The following is an 18,424-nucleotide window of genomic DNA, read 5'->3' on the forward strand; positions in this document are numbered from 1 at the left end:
CTTTACATCCCCTAATGGCACCTTTTGGGTTTCTCTTCAGGCTCTCTCACCCTGTGCCCAGAATACTGCAAAGCTGCCCTTTCTTTTTCCTTTATTTTTCAACGCATCGTGAAGCAGCAACATAGGATCATGTCTACAGGAAGCTGAACTATCAGGTGCTCCTTACTGCAAAGATTTCAGGGTGATAAAAGAAAGGCTGGTTCCCCGTGGCTTCAATCCTCATAGCATGATGCCAGAAGGGGAAAGAGAAAACAGAAAATGTTCTGCACTGATATCAAAGGAGATCATACTGGGGAAAAGGTTCCTGGGCGGTGGCAGACACTGAAGGTGTCTCTGTATGCAAATATTTGGGGAAGGGAAGGGAGGGAGGGACACAATTAAGCTGTCATTCCGCCATTTCTGTTTATCTTTCTTTATCTGTGCTGTGTTTATCCATTCACGGGTTGCCAAAGGAGATGGAAGCCCTCACTTTGGTTCCCCTGTTCAGTGCAGGATCCAGATGAAAACCTCTCCAACCGTCCAGCTGTCTAGCTTGTCCCGGAGAAGCCCCAATGAAGTGGATTCTCCTCTTCTCTCGGTCACGGGTTCTCACACCTTAGGAGGTTTTGTCCAATATGCAGTTGGAATCTGCCTCCCTCCGTCCATGATTGAGAGAAGGCTGCCCAAGAAAACGAGACAAGAGATTTGGTCTTCTTGGGTGTGGCTGCCTTTCAGGCCATTGAGAAGTGTTGTCCTATCAGTCTTTTCTTGTCAAGGCCAAGCAAAGCCAGTCCAACCTCCTCTCCTGCAGCTCACTTATTGAAAAAGGCCGTGTTTAGCATTCAGTTTCTGTGGAGGGTTTTTCTTGATCCATTTTCCGCTCCTCCGTTGGAGATCCGGAAGGTATCATCAAACTGCTGATGCTACTGGCATGGCCTGGCCTGTTTAGCTTCTCCTTAATGGACTTGGCTCTCTGAGAACGGCTGTGCAAACTCCTGGACCGCCCAGGTGGGTACCTGTCAGTTCTTCCTGACTTCGCCGAGTGTCTGTTGCACGATGCCCTCCTCGGAATGAGCAGCGAGGACACGGAGGAGGGACTGAGACCTTCAACTTTGCCCACCTCACGATTCTCTTCAGGGCTGGCCAACAAATACTTCTGCTCTGCTTGATTCTCCAGCTCAGGCACAATTCCTGGATATTCGGGAGGGGGCTCATCGTCCATTTTTTGCTGAAGTTCATACTTCCATTCAGCCATCCACTGCTGAACCACAGAAGGGCACACTTGGTTCATGATAGTCCTATATTCTTGGTCCACCAGTGTCCAGTTGTTAAACCCGCCAACCAAATCTTGGCCTTGGGCAAAAATAAAACTCTTCGACTTCATTATGGCGGCGTGAGAAGTGTTGCCTGTTTCCGTCGGGTAGTATCTCCTGGCTCTAGGCTTGTCCAAGGGGTAAGAGATGGTGGCTTCTAATTTGGTCTTCCCTGGAGGTAGTTGGGCATTCTGCAGAACTGGTTGGGTTCCAGGTTGACTGGATTGAGATATGGAATCATAACCTGGGGACTGATCTTGTGGGTCTACTGAACCGGAATATGAGCCAGGGACCGCCTGAATGACCTCTAAGGTGTTCTTACTGGTTTCCATGGAGGTCACCTCATTTGGTCTCAAGACAGAACAGAGGCTCCCTTGACGTTCTGGGCCCAGCTGCTTCTTGGAGTTGGTTTTACGCAACGCTGGAGACATTGGAGTGGGCAAAGTGTCACAGATCAGCTCGTCCGCCTGGTAGCGATAGATGCTGTAACCATCCGAACTGTTCACACTGCTTTGCCTCAAAAGATAAGCTGCGTCACATTCAGAGGAGGCCCTAGAACGTGGGAGAGTCAATTCTGAAGTGTCAATGCCAGCCAATTTCTCCAAAGCGGTCGCCATGCGGAAAGAAGTATCTTCCAGCTGAGAAAGCCGAAGATCCACCGTCTGGAGAGAAGCCTTCATGAAATGCTCCCTTTCATTCACTTCCTCTAACCTCATCGACATGTTTTCAACCCTAGAAAAGATGGAAAGAAATGGACGGTGACGCAAAATCGGTGAATGTTCTCCTGAAGACTGGAATAACCGGTCTGGGACAACAGAAGCGAGGTGGGGAATTTCTTCGGTTCTTATCGGGGATTTAATTAGTTTAACTGATGGATTCTGAGAATGTTCTTCGTTGATCAGGGCAATATCATAAAAGAAAAACAAGAAAATAAGAGGGGACGAAATGAGGTCAATTAATTTAGTATTTTGCCTGGACAACTCAAACTTTTCAAGAGTAGTCATTAAACTTTCTAATAAACGTTGACTTTTGAGCTGAAAGCTGGGACTATCATTTAGCTGCTTTGAACTCAGGCCCTGAGGTGTCCGATTATCCACCATCCAGTCATAGGTTCCAAATTAGGAACCGGCGTTGAAATAAAGGATGGAAGTATGGCAAAATACGAGGGCATTAAAACATAAGGAAGCATGAATCGGTCCGTTGGATTCCTTTAAGGGAGAATCTTGGATTTGCGAAAAGCAACTGTTTCCATGACTTTCAGTGGACATGAAATATAACTAGGAAAATATATCCCTTTTTCCACTTTTAACTGCCAAAACTTTTAACTTTCAACCACTGTACGTTAACGTGGACACAAAAATGGCATTTCCAGGGTGAAAAATACCAAAATGCTCCCAGCCAGAATTCTCTTTTGCTTCTGGGGAAAAAGGACGGCTTCCCATTGGAGGTACCTTTCAGAAGTAACTCGGATGCGTTCGTCATTGGAGGACTGCTCTTCGTCTTCTTTTTCCCGAAAATATTCCTCCACGCATTGTTCCTCGAATTCGTACAGTTTTTTCAATTCTTCATCGCTTAGAAACAGTTCTGAAACGGACGGAAGGAAAAGAGAGTTATCGAGTCATGTTGTTTTGCTCTGCCAGGTACATCGTGGGGAGGACCTAGCAAGAGGCATGGTTTTGAAGAAGCAACAACCATCCTCTGATTTTTAAGCTGCTATTTCGTGTCATCTCTGCTCTGTTGTCATCGGGCTGAAACACAGCAAGGGAGCAGACATCTTGATTTGCTAGACATCTTGATTTAAAGCTTTGGAAGAAGTGATAGTAGAAAACATCATTAAATAGGGTTACCACTAAATCCAGCTGGCCATCTTGTTGCAAGGACAATAATTACAACAGTTGGGCTGTCAAAATAATTACAGGAAAGCACCCTGCGATATTATGAACCCAATCTTGACCACATTTGCTCATAAACAATCTCATCCAATCATTAGAGACAGCCTTAATCAGGGGTCTTCGAACTTGGCAAGTTTAAGACTTGTGGACTTCAACTTGCAGAATTCCTCCTTCAGTCATTGTTAGCTTAGGAATTCTGGGAGTTGAAGTCCACAAGTCTTAAACTTTGAAGTTTGAGGACCCTAGGCCTAAATCCCTCCAACCCTCGGCAAGGTGCAGAAAAACAATCCATGAAACCATCCATGAAATGAGGTCTCAACGGTCACCCAAAACGGAGAACCTAGAGATCATCGTAGATGGCTTGGTGGCTTTTCCTGCATATTGAAGAGAGCGTGAGGAAGGTTATGATCCCTTCCAGTTCTGTGGTTCTGGGTCACACATGGATTGCAGTTTAGGGGTCATGAAAAAAGAATCCTTGCCAACATATCATGGGAGAAGCTTGTAGCCCAGCCTCTTCCTTGTTCTGCTGGTTTTCTGGTGGGTGGACATATGTCAGGAAACAGACCCCCCAATGTCTATGGAGATTCTCAAGTCCTCCAGGTCATGGTTGTCCCAAAGGTGTTTTGTCAAGAGGCAACTCTGGACTTTCTGGTTTTTCTTTGAAGATGTTTTGCTTCTCATCCAAGAAGCTTCTTCAGCTTCTTCAGTTGAAGAAAGCTTCTGGGATGAGAAGAGGAATGTCTTCAAAGAAAAACCAGAAAGTCCAGAGTTGAAAAAGCACCTTTGGGACAGACCCCCAAAGATTGGAGCTTAGGTGTCTACTAGGAAAGAACGTTCTCCCCATACTCAGCCCACGATCACGTTCATCCTGGTCCCCTTCTTTGTGCTTCTTCCAGCGGCAGCAAACACGTACAATGAGGATGTACAGGTGGCTGAAGATGATCATGGGCGGTGGGAGGACGGGCCTGTCATGGAAAGTCATGATCAGCTGATACCGCTGGAATTTCCAGACTTGGTTGGAGATGGATTTCACTTCAAAGAAAGTGTTGCTGCAAGAGAGACAAGGCCACCATTTAGCCAGGTCGCTGCGGCTCTCTCTACTACAAAGCTAGGATTCATCTAGAGCAAGGGTCTCCAAACTTGGCAAGTTTAAGACTTGTGGACTCCAACTCCCAGAATTCTCCAGCCAGCTATGTATAAGTCCACAAGTCTTAAAGTTGCCAAGTTTGAAGGCCTTGATCTTAACTCTCACATGCTGAAAAACTTTAGCTATTACGGTACAATTGGGAAATATTTTGAGTTCAAAAGGTTTTGGTGCATATGGCATTATAATGAACCTAATATCAGTTCAGAACTTAAAATGGAATAGGTATGGAACAACAACAAAAACCCGAGAATTTACCCTCAGCATTAAAAATAAATAAATGAGAAAGCTTTCAGGTTGCAACATCTTGTTCCATTGCAAAAAAAATATTGATTTAGTCTTTTGACCAGTTGGGAACATAGAACAGAGAGAGAGAAAAAATAATTCTCACATGTTTATTGATTTTATTTTAGTTATTAAATGTATATATTAAATGTATTTGATTTATTAAATTTGTTGAAAATTTGTTTCAATTGTGGCCGTAGTTCTCCAGCATGGCTGGCTGGGGAATCCTGGGAGTTGTAGTCTTAAAGTTGCCAAGTTTGGGGACCCCTGTCTTACACCATCATGGGCTTGTTGGGAGAGATCTTCAGATTTCTGCCTTATTCCTCTCCTTTCCAGTGTGATTTGCACAGGTAAGAATATGTCAACTGCATGACCCAATTTCTAGACGGCTGGTTTTATTTACTGGCTCTACACACAACCATCATTGCGTCAATATTTACAAACTAACCTCTCTCTCTCTCTCTCTCTTCCTGATGCCTGAGCAAATTAGCTGCGCAACTGGCACACAATTCCTTTTTCAAACACATGCCCTTTTCAACTATTGGACACTCGGCTGTGGGGCAACAAAATAAAAAGTGGCTTGTTGTTGATTTCAAAGCACAACAACACCCACAGTGGGCACAGACACATGGATCTAGGCCTCTACATTTGTGCCCAGGCAGAGCAAGATAAAAATGAGAGCTGGAAATTTCTTTCAGTCCTTATTTTCTGCAAAGGGTAGATGAGACAGAATGTTAGTGGGAGGTGTGTCCATCGACTGAATCTCTGCCTACCACTGTTGTGATGGGGAACAAACAGAGAATAGCTTGCACTGCAACCATCATAAGTCTGAGTCAGTGGCCAAACATCTGAATTTTGATCACGTGACCATGGAGGATGTTGCAAAGGTCGCAAGTATGAAAAATGGTCATAAGTCATTTCAGTGCGGTTGAAACTTTGAATGGGCATTAAATGAATTGTTGTAAGTTTGAGGACTACTTTTTTAGTTAACAGCTTGCTTGAGTTCCTCTGAGTATACAAAATAAGTGGCGTTGATGGGCACATCTTAAGGTTTCTGAGCATTGTCTTCTGCTGGGCTTGTTACCTTATTGTCCATCAACTCACGAGCACCAATTCTGTTTTTGGTCAAGAGTCATAATGGATAGTAATAGCAATAGCGCTTAGACTTATATACCGCTTCACAATGCTTTACAGTCCTCTCTAAGCGGTTTGCAGAGTCAGCCTCTTGCCCCCAACAATCTGGGTCCTCATTTGACCCACCTCGGAAGGGTGGAAGGCGGAGTCAACCTTGAACCAGTCAGGATCAAACTCCTGGCAATGGGGCAGAGCTAGTCTGCAATACTGCATTCTAGCCACTGGGAAGGAAGGAAGGAAGGAAGGAAGGAAGGAAGGAAGGAAGGAAGGAAGGAAGGAAGGAAGGAAGGAAGGAAGGAAGGAAAATAGCAATAGCCCTTAGACTTACATATTGCTTTCCCACTCTACAGAGTCAGCCTTTTGCCCCCAACAATCTGGGTCCTGATTTGACCCACTTTGGAAGGACAGAAGGCTGGGTCAATCTGGAGCCTGTCGAGATTCAGTTTGCCCAATTGCAGGCAGCCAGCAGCCAGCAAAAGTAGCCTGCAGTACCACATTCTGACCACTGTGCCACCAAGGCGCTCTGACTTGGATCCTGCCAACTGAAGACCGGCATTGGAGATCTTTTTGAGCGGAAGGTAAGGGGAGGAAAAATAAAATACTCACTTAAAGACAGCAATCAACAGGTTGACCAGGAGAATGTTAGCAACCAGCAGGTAGCAAGCCATGATGGCAGGAGTCAGCCAAGCACCGGGGATACAAGGGGGCAGCCGTTTGCCATCCTCATCATAAAGGTTATCTCCACAAGGAGCTGGGAAGGAAATTGGGTTAGCCTTCACAACTGTGGCACAGACACACTTCTGTAGAAGTGGCGAGGGACGATTCTGGAGGAATGCATGGAGATTCTCCATCATCCAAGCCAGGGTTGTCCCCAAAAGTACTTCTTTCCAAAAGGCAACTGGACTTTCTTGGGGTTTTTTTCCTTTGAAAACATTTTGCTTCTCATCCAAGAAGCTTCTTCAGACCTTCAGAAACTTCTTGAAATGAGAAGTGAAATGTTTGCAAAGAAAAAAAAAACAAACAAAACCAAGAAAGTCCAGGTGCCTTTTGGAAAAAGCAATTCTGTGAATGATTATGGAGGCTTCGGGCCCCAACAGAAGTGACCATCGATCGTGTTTTCCTCAACTACAGTTACAGGGAAATGTCTCCCACAAATCTTTGAGGCTTCCTGGCTGTGAATTTCGTAGTCTGGATGGGTGCCAACTTCATTCTCTTGAGTGAGAGAAACGCAGGTGGGTTTTTAAGGGGCAGCTAAAATGCTAGGAAGCACCTGCTCAGACTGTTGAAAAGAGCTTGCATCTACAGCGGTGGAGAAACACGCAGTTCCCATCGTTCCCCACCAGCCGAAGAGAACAGAAGGTACAACAGATGGAAGAGCTACTGTCACCAACCCAAATGCAAGAATAGCATTCCGTGTAATCCGTTGCTTAGAGAGGCAGAGCAAGCTAAATTCTCACCGGCTGCTCATCTATTCAGCGTGCCCACCAAGCATTGCAAGCTGTGGATTTTTGGCAGCTGGACAAGTTTAAGATGCATGTTGAAAGCAGCTTTGGGTTTTGTGTGTGTGTGTGTGTGTGTTATACAGCTATGCTGAACTCAACCTCAAAACACCTGATGGGGCAAAGGAAGGAATCTCCTACTCTGGAAAAAGAGCTTTGGATTCATTCATCAACTTACGATTGATCTCCATGGCATAGACTAGCACAGCATTGCGAAAGCAAGGAACGAAACGAAAGAAACAGAATTAAAAAGAGAGGGAAGAAAGGAAAAAGAAAGGAAAGCACGTGGCTGAGATTAGGAAACATTTCGGCTGCCAGAAAGAGATAAGGTTGTCCAATATTTTAACAGGCAAGAAAAGAGACTCCAGAGCAATCACTGTGTCATGTTCTGGAATTTCCTTTGCTCTTTGCCTTTCTCAAATATTACTCATGGCATCAGGCAGATGATCATGCAAATATATATTCTAGCAGTTTCCATGAGGCAAAGGAGTATCTGGGGTCACGGTTAACACAGTCACAAAACATCATTGGGGAAACACAACACAATGGACTGCAAGGAAGGCTGCAATCTGGAGAGGAATGTTGTGGGTGGGCAAACCAACTCTTCCCAATAAGCAATTGTGAGGCTCCTCATCCACAGGCAAGCAAGATTTTGATCGGACCTTGTAAAGCCACAGGGGCTTAAAAAAGGCTGTTTATTTTCATTCTTGACTTTCTCGGGAAGCTGAGCTGTGATTTAGGAAAAGGACCGGAATATTCAGCCCAGCCGTTGTGTTCCAAATGCCGATAAGAGTCTTTTTAAGGAACTTGGCTCTAAAAAAAAATGGCAATGGTGACTTTCAAATCCAGAAAAGAAGGAATAAGATATTTTGTAGGAAGCCCAAAACTTTCCTTCTTCAAAGTAGATCTCATGTGGCATGTTTATATCAGCCGGGCTTTGAACTTCAAACCATGGCTTGAAGATAACGAATTGCTGAATACACTGGAGAAAAAGTGGATGGAGGCCATTTTGTTGAAAGGAACAATTTCTTGCCTTTCAACCGGACAAAATGCAAGGGATTTCCTCAAGATAACGGGTGGGTTGGGAGAAATGACCAAGGTAAGGATGCCATCAAAGGAAGAAGAGGTTCCAAACTCAAAAAGGGTCATGGATTCCTTTGAATCTGATCATCTGCCTGAAAACAGGAAACAGAATCTTACTATGAATTCTACTCTTACGGTCTATCTGATCAGCAAAAACCTCTCCATAGATCATCCAGTAGGGCATGTAGAAGATGTTACGGGCCAATCTCCAGGTGGGTTCTTCATCGGGGTGGAGGATGGCTTGGCGAGCCACCCCGAAACTCATCAGAACCACCAACATAATGACCACAAAATACAGCATGTCAATCATCTGTCCAAGAGAAGAACTTGAGTTAAGAGCCCAGGTTGAAGTCTTAGTCCAGAATCAGTGGGAGCAAAGAGGTATTTACAATCTTCAGCTTTGGTCTCATGGGAACCTTCAAGACCAATCTAGGGAGAAGTAGACTTCACAAAGTCTCCAGGGGAGCAGGAACATCAGTTTTAGATGTTCATCTAAAGAACTTTAAGGTAACCCACTAGAGGACTTTCAAAGGGAATGGCTGTTGTCATATGGGAGAAATGAACATTTTTCTTAAGTTATAATCTTTCGATTATGACACAAAGAAGCAATTTCCTAGCACTCATGTTAGGCACAGAAGATAGTGAGATGTCTCCCTTTTGAGGTCAGTGTTGAAAGGTGGGAACACAAGAAAGTGTTAACACTGCTCTATTGGGATGGCCAAACCAGACGAGTAATGATAGGAGACAAATTCCCCAACCAGGTGGTGCTAGAGATACTTTAAGTGATGTCTGGAGATCATAGGTGGTCCCTAGATCTTTCCACATTACTTGGTTCTTCCTCTTTTCAGGCACCCCACAGCCTGTTTTTTCCTTCCTACCACTGTCTTCTGATGCATGGGTCCACTTGCATTTACCTACCATCTTCCCAATCATCATGACGTAGGGTCCCAGGTATTTGTTCACACCAAAGATGTCCAGGACACGGATGTACCAGAAAATGATGTCCACACAATAGATCACTCTTCCATAACCCATGTAAGGTGGGTTTTGCAAGCGAAGAATCGCTCCAATCAGAAACACAGAAATGGCTACCAAATCAGTGATGTTCCAATATTCTTGCAGCCACACTTTGATTTTCTGACTCAGTTTCCCTGGTTCTGACATCAAAATCTGAAAATAAAGCGATTCAGGTGTGGGTGGGACAGAGAAGATAAGATTGGAGAGGGTAGGGGGTGAGGAACAGGAGCGGATTTTCAGTTTTGTGCTTCCATGTAGAACGAGCAGCAAAGGCTCAAGATGGAATGATCTCAACGTCAGTCAGTTTCCTCCTTTCTCCTTCTCTCCTTCCAAAGTGTCTCCTGAACTTCCGGCCCTCATTTCCTGATGTACCAGTTTGTTCATGATAGAAAGATGCAGAAACAGGCAGACGTTTTCTCATGCGCGAACTTCCTTCTTATTTCAGGCATCTGTCCAGGCTACAGGTTTTAGGGGACCCATCACAGCGCTAACTTTACTAACCTACTAACTTACTTACCTCCCTGACTTTCTCTAAAGCCAGAGTCAAGATGTAGGAGATGACCACCCATTCTTGGATTGAGGGCCACCGTTCCATCCGAACCAGGATGATGTAATTGAACAGCATTAAGTAGCCCAGGTAGGATATCTGAGGATGAGATCATGTAACTCAGAGTCTTTGTTGGTCAGTCGGAAGACCATAAGAATGCTTTCTCCAAGAACTGCAGAATTTAGATTCAAAAGACACCCCAGAGGACATCTAGTGCAGGGGTCTCTAACCTTGGCAACTTTAGGACTTGTGGAAAGTCCTAAAAGCTGGCTGAGGAATTCTGGGAGTTGAAGTCCACAAGTCCTAAAGTTGCTAAGGTTGGAGACCCCTGATCTAGCATAATCACATGCTCAAAACAAGTCTCTGCTCCAGTAAACAGGAGCCCACCTCTCCTCTGTACTAAGATGCTTTCTTCTCCAAATTACAGCCCAAGAAGTCCATCACCAAGCAAAATATTAGATGCTGCTCAAGGACCACTAAGTCCAGCCTCGTCTGCCCCAGCAGGTTCTTCTAAGAAAGCCAATGAAGTAAACCAGGACCACCCTCAATAAAGAGAGTGGAGAACTCACATCCCAACGAGAACTTCCTTGAACCCACCACGCTACACTGGCAAAAGGGATAATAACCGTGCTGTTTTCAGATCAGCACGGATATATTTCTACTTACCGTGTAAAACCAGAACTTCACAATCGGTGCGTTATAGAATTCACAGATCTTGGTTCCGATGGGAAGGCCTTTCTGCTTAGTCTTCCCACCCTCTTCATCTCCTTTTCGAGATCCAGCATCAGCATTGGCGTCCTGGAAGACAAGAGACCACCAGGCAACCAGTCACCCCCCCAAATATCACCCAACAAAGAGAGGGGAAACAGATCTCACTGCTAAGTGGCTTTCTTGTTTTTTTCAAACATGCTTCCGCTAAGCCCTAGAATGGTTCTGTTTTATACGACATAGTCCTACTTTCTTGGGTGAATTTTCACCTCTGGTTCATAGGCCGAGGACTGGAAATTCTCGCCAAACCTGTTGCTTCCAAAGTATGTAATAATGGATGGAAGAACGAATCTATCCAGGATGGGTCAAGAAAGGAATCCAGGGAGTCCTTGACTTGGATTTACTCTGCACTAGGAAAGCGTGAGACTGACCGCATTCTCTTCCTCCTTTTCTTTCCCAACTTCTTTTTCATTGGATGTTTGATACTCGTCATTGGTCCGGAATTCCAGGAAGAGGATGGTGGGAGGGATGAGGATCCCCATGATGACCTGAGCAGGGGATAAGAGGGTGGGAAATCATTAAGTAGTCATTAATGCTCAGGAGAACCTGGAGACTGACTTTCCGTGGTTAGATACTCTCCAACTGCATTGATCTTCTGATGCCCACCATCCCTCCACGTTCAAGGAAACAAAAACCTGGAAAGGGGGCAGCTGGTGTATATATATATTTATGGCTAGTCTCTCTGGAGGAACTTATGGGCTACATCTACCTGAAGACCTGGGTTTTTCCGCATGTGCAACCTTCCCATCCACATGTCAGTCAATAGCATCTGGCTGCAAGTGTGTGCAATGAAGTCCCGATGTTTGGCTGCTACCGCAAGTTTCAGGCAAGTAGAGTTGCTCCAGTTCTTCAACTGATAGGTCAAGAGTTTCATGGCCACCTGCTCATCATGCTTGTAGGACTGATCCAGCAGCTCCACAGCCAGCTGGCCAAAATCCCTGAAGAAACCAAGAAAGCAGGAACCAGTCAAGGAGATCTCAACCCTTATCTTGTCCAACAGCTTCTGGACCAATGTAACTCAACATTGTCAACTTGAAAATACATGGATTTCAACTCCCTGAATTCCCTAGCCAGCCAACCGCAATCAACCCAACCAACTAACCAACACAAATATACATTTCAAAGGGGCAGAAGGAGAAGATGGATTGTGTTGCCCCTTCTGAGAACACAGTTGATGTTGCCTACAGACCAATCCCTCATGCCTTTTGACTCACTTGGAGTTGTTGTCCAGATCTTGAGAGATATCGTCCACAAGCTCGCTCTCCAGAGACTCGTGGGCCATGGCTTTGTAGAGCTTACAAGCCACTAAAGCTTTGGCCATGGCTTCTTCCCCACGTTGCCACAGAAACAGGGCCATTTTTTGTCTTTTCATCAACACTGCCCAAACCATGAGCTCATGGAATGGATATTGGAAGCGGCTGACTTCTGGATCATCCACATCAATGTCAATGTCCTCTTCCTTCTTCTTCTTCTTCTTTTTCTTCCCTTTGGTGGGAGGCTCATCATCCTAGGAAGAAGTAACCGAGTTGATATCATCTCTTGGCTATGTTATCCTCAGACTTCCGCCATGATCTGCAAACGATCTGGATAATGGGTTCATTCATTCATCAGATTCGTCACCTCCCTTTATTACTTCATGCACTAAGGAAAAAGGCCAGAGATCTCCAGAACAAGACAAGAAATGCCAGCATGCTGAGTGGTTATGCTTTCAGACATTCTAAAAACCAGGGAATAGTCTTACACACGTGGCACACAACTTATTCAACGCAAATTCCCTACACGTGCTGTGACCTGAAAGCAATTGAGTGCAATGCTACAACTGGGTCGGTGGCCAATACGTTGACCTGTTTCTTAGCCACTTGGTACCTTCAGATGAGTTGGTTTCCTCTCCCATGAAGACTAGCCAGCATGGGTGCAATCTTGCAGGGAAATGCTGGTTGGGGAATTCTGGGAGTTGAAGTCCACCTATTTTAAAGTTGCTACGGTTGAGAAACACTGCATTAGATCAACGTAACTGGGCCGGATAGAATTCCTCACTTCTGCCTGATTTCCTGAATAGTTTGTCTTCCCTCTGCCTTTTTCAATGTTTGGCCTTCCTTGTTATTTGGAGGTTCCGTATTTGCTAAAGTTTATTTGTAACCCCCACATCAATATTTGCAATGCTTTTGCGGTTATTTTGTGGACAGGAGCAAAGTGGGCACAGGGGGTTGGACTAGAAGACCTCAAAGGTCCCTTCCAGCTGTATTTTGAAATAGGTCTGCCTTCTCTCAGGGATCTTGCTGGTTAAAATGGCCATCAAAAGTAAGATCTTTTTTAAAAACAAAACTTGAAATGCTTAATCTTTATTTTTTCCCCAAAGGTTCCACTCTTATGCAACAAGAACTTACCTCCATGCCTAGAAGTTTAAGTGCTTTAGGCTGCATGTTGAGGGGAAAAAAGAGGAAGAAAAATGAGTTTTAAAGTAATAGTTTTCCAGTTTCAATCTAACATATTTTACGATAAAATTAAAATAAAAGGTTTTCAAGAGAAAATTGGACAATCGTTTATCCAGAATGGAATGAGGACTCCATATTCTCATTATTATATTAATGCTGAAATTAAAACACAGAGCAGAGCGGGAAAGAATGACAGGTATAACTATTCTGTGAAGCATATTTTGCAAAAATAATAATAATAATAATAATAATAATAATAATAATAATAATAATAATAATAGTTGGTTTTACCCGTTTAGGTCCAAAGAGATTGTTGTAGAGGGTCCGGAAACTCTTCCGTGTATAGTTGCAGCGATACGCCCCACCCATGAGATATTCTAGCACCAAACCGATGTCGATGAGGCTGATATGATAATCAGGGGGTAGATTTCCCTGGAGAATTCACCAAAATGGATTTGTTGAAAAGGAGGCTCTCGAGGCAAGGCAGGAAACAAGGCATTCCTGATCAGACTGCGACCTGAAAGACTCTAGGAGAGGGTTTAGCCTAGAGGGATGGATGTCCAACCTTGGCAATTTTAAAGACCTGTGGACTTCAACTCCCAGAATTCCCCTGCCAGCCAGCCACTCTCTCTCTGCCCTAGGAAGAAGACAATGGCAAACTGCTTCTGAAATCTTGCCAAGAAAACCACAGGGACTCGAAAAGACCCCCTCCCCAAATAAGGCAAAGGGGGAAGCAAACACAAAGAATGAGAATAACTAATAAGCAACAATGCCGACATTTTAATTTAGGAGCAGACACCGCTCCCTGCCTCTTGCTTTGAAGGAAATTGATTTCATTCCTTTATTTATTAAATTGTCTTCTGTCCGTCCCTGGAGCTTCTGCTTCTGAGAAGGACTCCAAGACATCAAAGATGCTTCCTCCTGACTAGACATCTGTCCACCAGCACCAAACAATTGGAAGCTTGTTGAAGGGCCAGACGTGGTAAACGAGTAGGTGGAACAGCCTCGGAGGTCATTATGCTGAAAATTATGGACACTTCCATTCAAATCTGGCCCGCTTCCTGGAGCTTTGATCTCAGCACAAGGCTTCGACTGTTTCCAAGGGGAGCCTTTTGGGTTTAATCGAGAGCGACGGAGGAAAACACGGGGCAACGGCTAAGAGACACGTAAAGGCAGCCGTTCGGCTTCCAACTGTCCAAATCATGCACGACCAATCCATTTTTCTGGGAACTCCAATTTTTAAGGACAGGGACAACCGAGGTGTCTTAGTTTGGTTCACTTGCTCCATTCGGTTCCTATTATACACCTTCGTCATACTTTCCCCATTTTTTTTCTCCTTGCAACAGGCACCAAAAAGCTCCAAATACAACTAGTAGGATGATGATCAGATTTGGGTTCCGAGGAGTTAAATGACCAATAGGTGGCTGTAAAACAATCGTTTTCTGCATTCTTTGCTGCCCCCTAGAGGCTCAGTTTTTCACAACCCATAGCTAGTTGCCCTATTAAATCCTTCAGCATCCAAAGGCCTGAAATATACAGTATATATTTTCAAACTTCTAAAGCAATTTTTAAACTTGCCTTTATGGGGGAAAAAACCCCTCTAAGAGCAACATACACTTAGGTGTTTCGGGGAAGGAGAAACAGAAGATTTAATTATATTTTCCACCAAATGCGATGTTTCTTTTCTCGAAACTAAAGATGGAAGGAGCTAATTAATATCTTTGCAGCTTTCTTAAAATAATAATAATAATAATAATCAAGGTGCCTTTGCCCAACTCCATGCTGTTCCCATTGCACAGAAGGAATCATTGCTGATTCAGAAGAGTGGGTAGATTAAATCCAAAATAACTTTTGCTAACAGGTCAAATGAAATGCAAAGGCTGGTATCTGACTCTACTGGGGATTTTTCAATGAATATTTCGGAGGCGAGTCCTGGCCCAGCAATCAGGTATCTTCCCATTTCCCGTTCGCTTTTCTTTTGATCTTGAAGTTGAAATAAATGTGAAAAACATTTTGGTGAACCCCATTTCACCCCACTGTTTTTAATTTACCTTTTTCACGTCTCTCACAATCACATGCAAATTGTTTGGTGGGCCAAGTCTCTGAAAAACAGAACAGGCATTGAGACATAAACATAGAATATCAAGGTGTTTACACAATCGGCTATGCCCAAGAAGAGAATCTCTATTTTGGCTTAACACAAAGACCTGATGGACTCAACATGCAATGATAATGATAGGGTACCACCATACCTAAGTAATTCCCCCTTCAAGCTCTCTCCATCTTCACCTCTCAGTTCTTCTCCCCACTCTCTCTTGACTTCGGAAGAATCATGAATTCTTCTTTCATTTCCAAGTTGACCTGCTATCTCCTGCTAGGTCTGTTCCGCTGGAGCGCTACTTCTCAACCTTGGCCATTTTAAGATGTCTGGACTTCAACTCCCAGAATTCCCCAGCCAGCCCTGTTGAAGTCCACGGGTCTTAAAGTTGTCACGGTTGAGAAGCACTGCTTTGGAAGGTTAAAAACCCTCAGCTTGTTTCAGAAGGAAGACTGACACGATCCATTCTACCGATTCTAATAGCAGCAGATGATTCCAAGACTTAGAAAAAAACAGCCCATGGTCCTTCCCAACCCTCCGGGAGGCTTGCTTGGTTGTGCTACTCCAAACCCCACACCTGATGGGACATGTTCATTAGCCAACCAAGGTGATTTTAAAGCAAGGGTTAAAAAGAAACTTGCGAGTGTCACTCACAGTGTTGTAAAGCTCTTCCAGCCGTGGGATGGTGAGGAATTTCTGCATGTTAACCCCATTCTCAATCAAAAGCTTCACAAAGTCCACTCGGTCCAAGACAAGGGCATCCAACATTGATTGCTCCAGGGCGTTTACCTACCAAAAAAGCCAATACAAAGTATGTGTTGAGGGACCATGGTCCATAAATGCAAAAAATACTGGAGCTGGTGGAAAATATGGAGGTGACCTTGGCAAAACTGGGTTAATGCTGAGATTCGGTTTCTATTTTATGGCTTAGAGTTGTGTGAGAGCCTCCCCTAACTGGGGTTAATCCATCCTATTTTTTTTCCAGGTATGAGAGAATTTTCAGAGTTGGTGCCCAGAAAGAATTATCTTAGGACACTTGGGCATTATTTTGCACCATGAGAAATTGTGTAGAACGAAGCCAATAAATACAAGATATAACAAGTGGAGGATCATTCAAGAGAGATCCAACCGAGAATTAAGGAAAAATTTCCTGATGGTGAAAATGATTAATCAATGGAAGAGCTTGCCTCCCGGCGCTGTGGGTGCACCATCCCTGGAGGTATTCAAGAAGAGACTGGGCAGCCATTTTGTCCAGGATGGTATGTAGGACCCTGTGTTTGTATGAATAGGGGTTAGATTAGAAGATCTCCACGGTCTCTTCCAACCCTATTACTCTATGTTCTACATTAAGCCAAAGATCACAAGGACTAGCAAACAACTAAAGCACCTGGGAAGCACCTGGTTCAGAGGAGTTTCAGTGCTACATGCGGAGGAAAGGGTTCAAGCCTAATGAAAACTTCCCTCCCCGTCTTGGCCATGCTGGAAGGAAACGCCAAGCCCTTGCCAACCTCACCCAGTTCAAGAGTTCAAGTTTCCTTGGATCCAGCTCTTCTTCCGGTTCTTCTTTCTGCTTTCCACCTTTCTTTTTCCCTTTCCCTTTCCCTCTTCCTCCTTTTGCTTGAGGGGCCGGAGATTTCTTCTCCTTTTCTTGAAGTGCCCCATCTGCCGGGGCCAGACGTCCCAGGGGCTAGAGAGGAAAGAAGATGGACACATAGTTGTACAAGGGACTCCTTTCTCTTCAATCCCCAGGAGAGATGATCTGCACGTCTCCAGTAAGTGCAAAAGGACACCGCATGTCCTCCTTTCCCTTCTCATGCAAATTTGGCTGGTGGAATTGCAGGAAGAACTGGTTGGACAACCCATATATGACAAGGGAGAGAGGCTGAAAAGTAAACACACATGACACAAGGCCAGCTACAATACAAGGCCTTTTCTTACTGCTGCATTGTGTAGACTTCTGGCAACAGCCTGGACTGGAGATGGTGAATGCCAAGAACAAATCCCCCCGAGATCTGGTTATGGAGAAGACGGTTAAGATAACTAGCCTAAGAATTCCAGCAATGATTCTCCTTTCAAAATAAATACAGGGAAAACTCTGGTTCTTTTTTTTTTTAAATACCAAGAGGAGGAAGTTTGACTCTAAGATATCTTTACCGGCCAATGGTGCCCAAAAACAAAGATCTGGCTGCGGGCGATATCGACCCGGTTCCAAGCCAAAGCTAAGCTCAGCTGATCGGGTGCAGAGACGTTGGTACCTAAGGAAAGAAACAAGCTCAGGCCAACATTTTTGTACCAATACAAGAAAGGACTTATGGCTACAATGCCCAACCTTTCTTTTGTTAAGTCACCCTAAAATGAAAAATAAGGATGTATTATTTTTTTCTCAATATCTCTATTCTTTATGTCAACTCCACCAAGTTGAGTATTTAGAACTTCAAAGATTTCAGTAAAGTATCTTTAGTGATCGTTTCGTGGTCCATACAGAAATATTGACAGAAATTCCATACAAGAGGACTATTCCAGCCTTGGTTATTATTGAGTTCATGAAGGCAGAATCTCTTTGAAGGATCTGAAAAGCTTCTCTTCAAGGTTCTTCTCTCTTGGGCTGAGTTGCCCTTGAGGAGAGAAGCTGTCAATGGACTTGCCTCCTCTCTCTTGGTTGTTCTAGTCTCCCCTGCCTTCCGTTCCTTTCTCAGCCTCTCCACATCTTCTCACTCCCTGCATGGTAAGCTCACCTTTAAGTAAAGCTGTTAGGATGGACATCTCAATATCTTGCTGTCCTTCAGATCCCATCCGGAACACTGTGATCTAAAGACCAACAAAGACCAGCAAATAAGGACAAGCAGAAGAATCTTTCCAAGTTTCTCTTTTGCGCACTGAAGATTCGGTGGTCGCTGGGTGTCTAAAACGACTTAATGGTACATAATCAGTCATCCAATTGCTACAAAAATTATGGCCAATCTATTGCAGGATGAATGACTCTGCACCGATAAAATATTTACATCACAATTTAAAATTCTTTAGAGAAAGGGATATTTAAAGTCAAATATGTCCACTTCTAAAAGAAAGGAGGATTGCTAACACATTTTAATCACCAGCCATTAGACTAGCTGCAACATGGCTTTGCTTTCTTGCCTGCATATGGATTTTCCTCCCCAGTCCTGTCCAACCAGAGGAACAGGCTGAAAGGTTTGATTCTTGAACACTTTCCTTTTCTTTAATACGGAAAC

The 18,424-nt window shown here is 44.2% G+C and overlaps 1 protein-coding gene across 3 annotated transcripts in view; it reads right to left on the reverse strand.

The window, feature by feature from the left end:
• Positions 1-74: 74 nt before the first annotated feature.
• The window catches only part of TRPM1 (transient receptor potential cation channel subfamily M member 1), a 28,785-nt gene continuing 10,435 nt past the window's right edge, over positions 75-18,424 (reverse strand). The window contains exons 9-26 of one of the 3 annotated variants that reach the window (XM_087941697.1): positions 17,930-18,002; positions 17,349-17,449; positions 16,708-16,881; positions 15,849-15,983; positions 15,148-15,198; positions 13,388-13,528; positions 13,049-13,078; positions 11,876-12,168; positions 11,371-11,599; positions 11,033-11,149; positions 10,560-10,691; positions 9,864-9,992; positions 9,248-9,499; positions 8,465-8,639; positions 6,354-6,498; positions 4,031-4,233; positions 2,744-2,876; positions 75-2,024 (exon numbers count right to left, since the gene is read on the reverse strand). In XM_087941697.1, the coding sequence (XP_087797823.1) occupies positions 815-2,024; positions 2,744-2,876; positions 4,031-4,233; positions 6,354-6,498; positions 8,465-8,639; positions 9,248-9,499; positions 9,864-9,992; positions 10,560-10,691; positions 11,033-11,149; positions 11,371-11,599; positions 11,876-12,168; positions 13,049-13,078; positions 13,388-13,528; positions 15,148-15,198; positions 15,849-15,983; positions 16,708-16,881; positions 17,349-17,449; positions 17,930-18,002 (3,723 nt within the window). In that variant the 3' untranslated portion in view covers positions 75-814. The remainder of the gene's footprint in view (positions 2,025-2,743; positions 2,877-4,030; positions 4,234-6,353; positions 6,499-8,464; positions 8,640-9,247; positions 9,500-9,863; positions 9,993-10,559; positions 10,692-11,032; positions 11,150-11,370; positions 11,600-11,875; positions 12,169-13,048; positions 13,079-13,387; positions 13,529-15,147; positions 15,199-15,848; positions 15,984-16,707; positions 16,882-17,348; positions 17,450-17,929; positions 18,003-18,424) is intronic. The other 2 variants (XM_087941699.1, XM_087941698.1) reach the window with 2 other exon arrangements.

This window comes from Pseudonaja textilis, chromosome 13 (genome assembly GCF_049901715.1).
Source record: "Pseudonaja textilis isolate UNSWEBS1 chromosome 13, rPseTex1.2, whole genome shotgun sequence".
Classification (NCBI taxonomy): domain Eukaryota; kingdom Metazoa; phylum Chordata; class Lepidosauria; order Squamata; family Elapidae; genus Pseudonaja; species Pseudonaja textilis.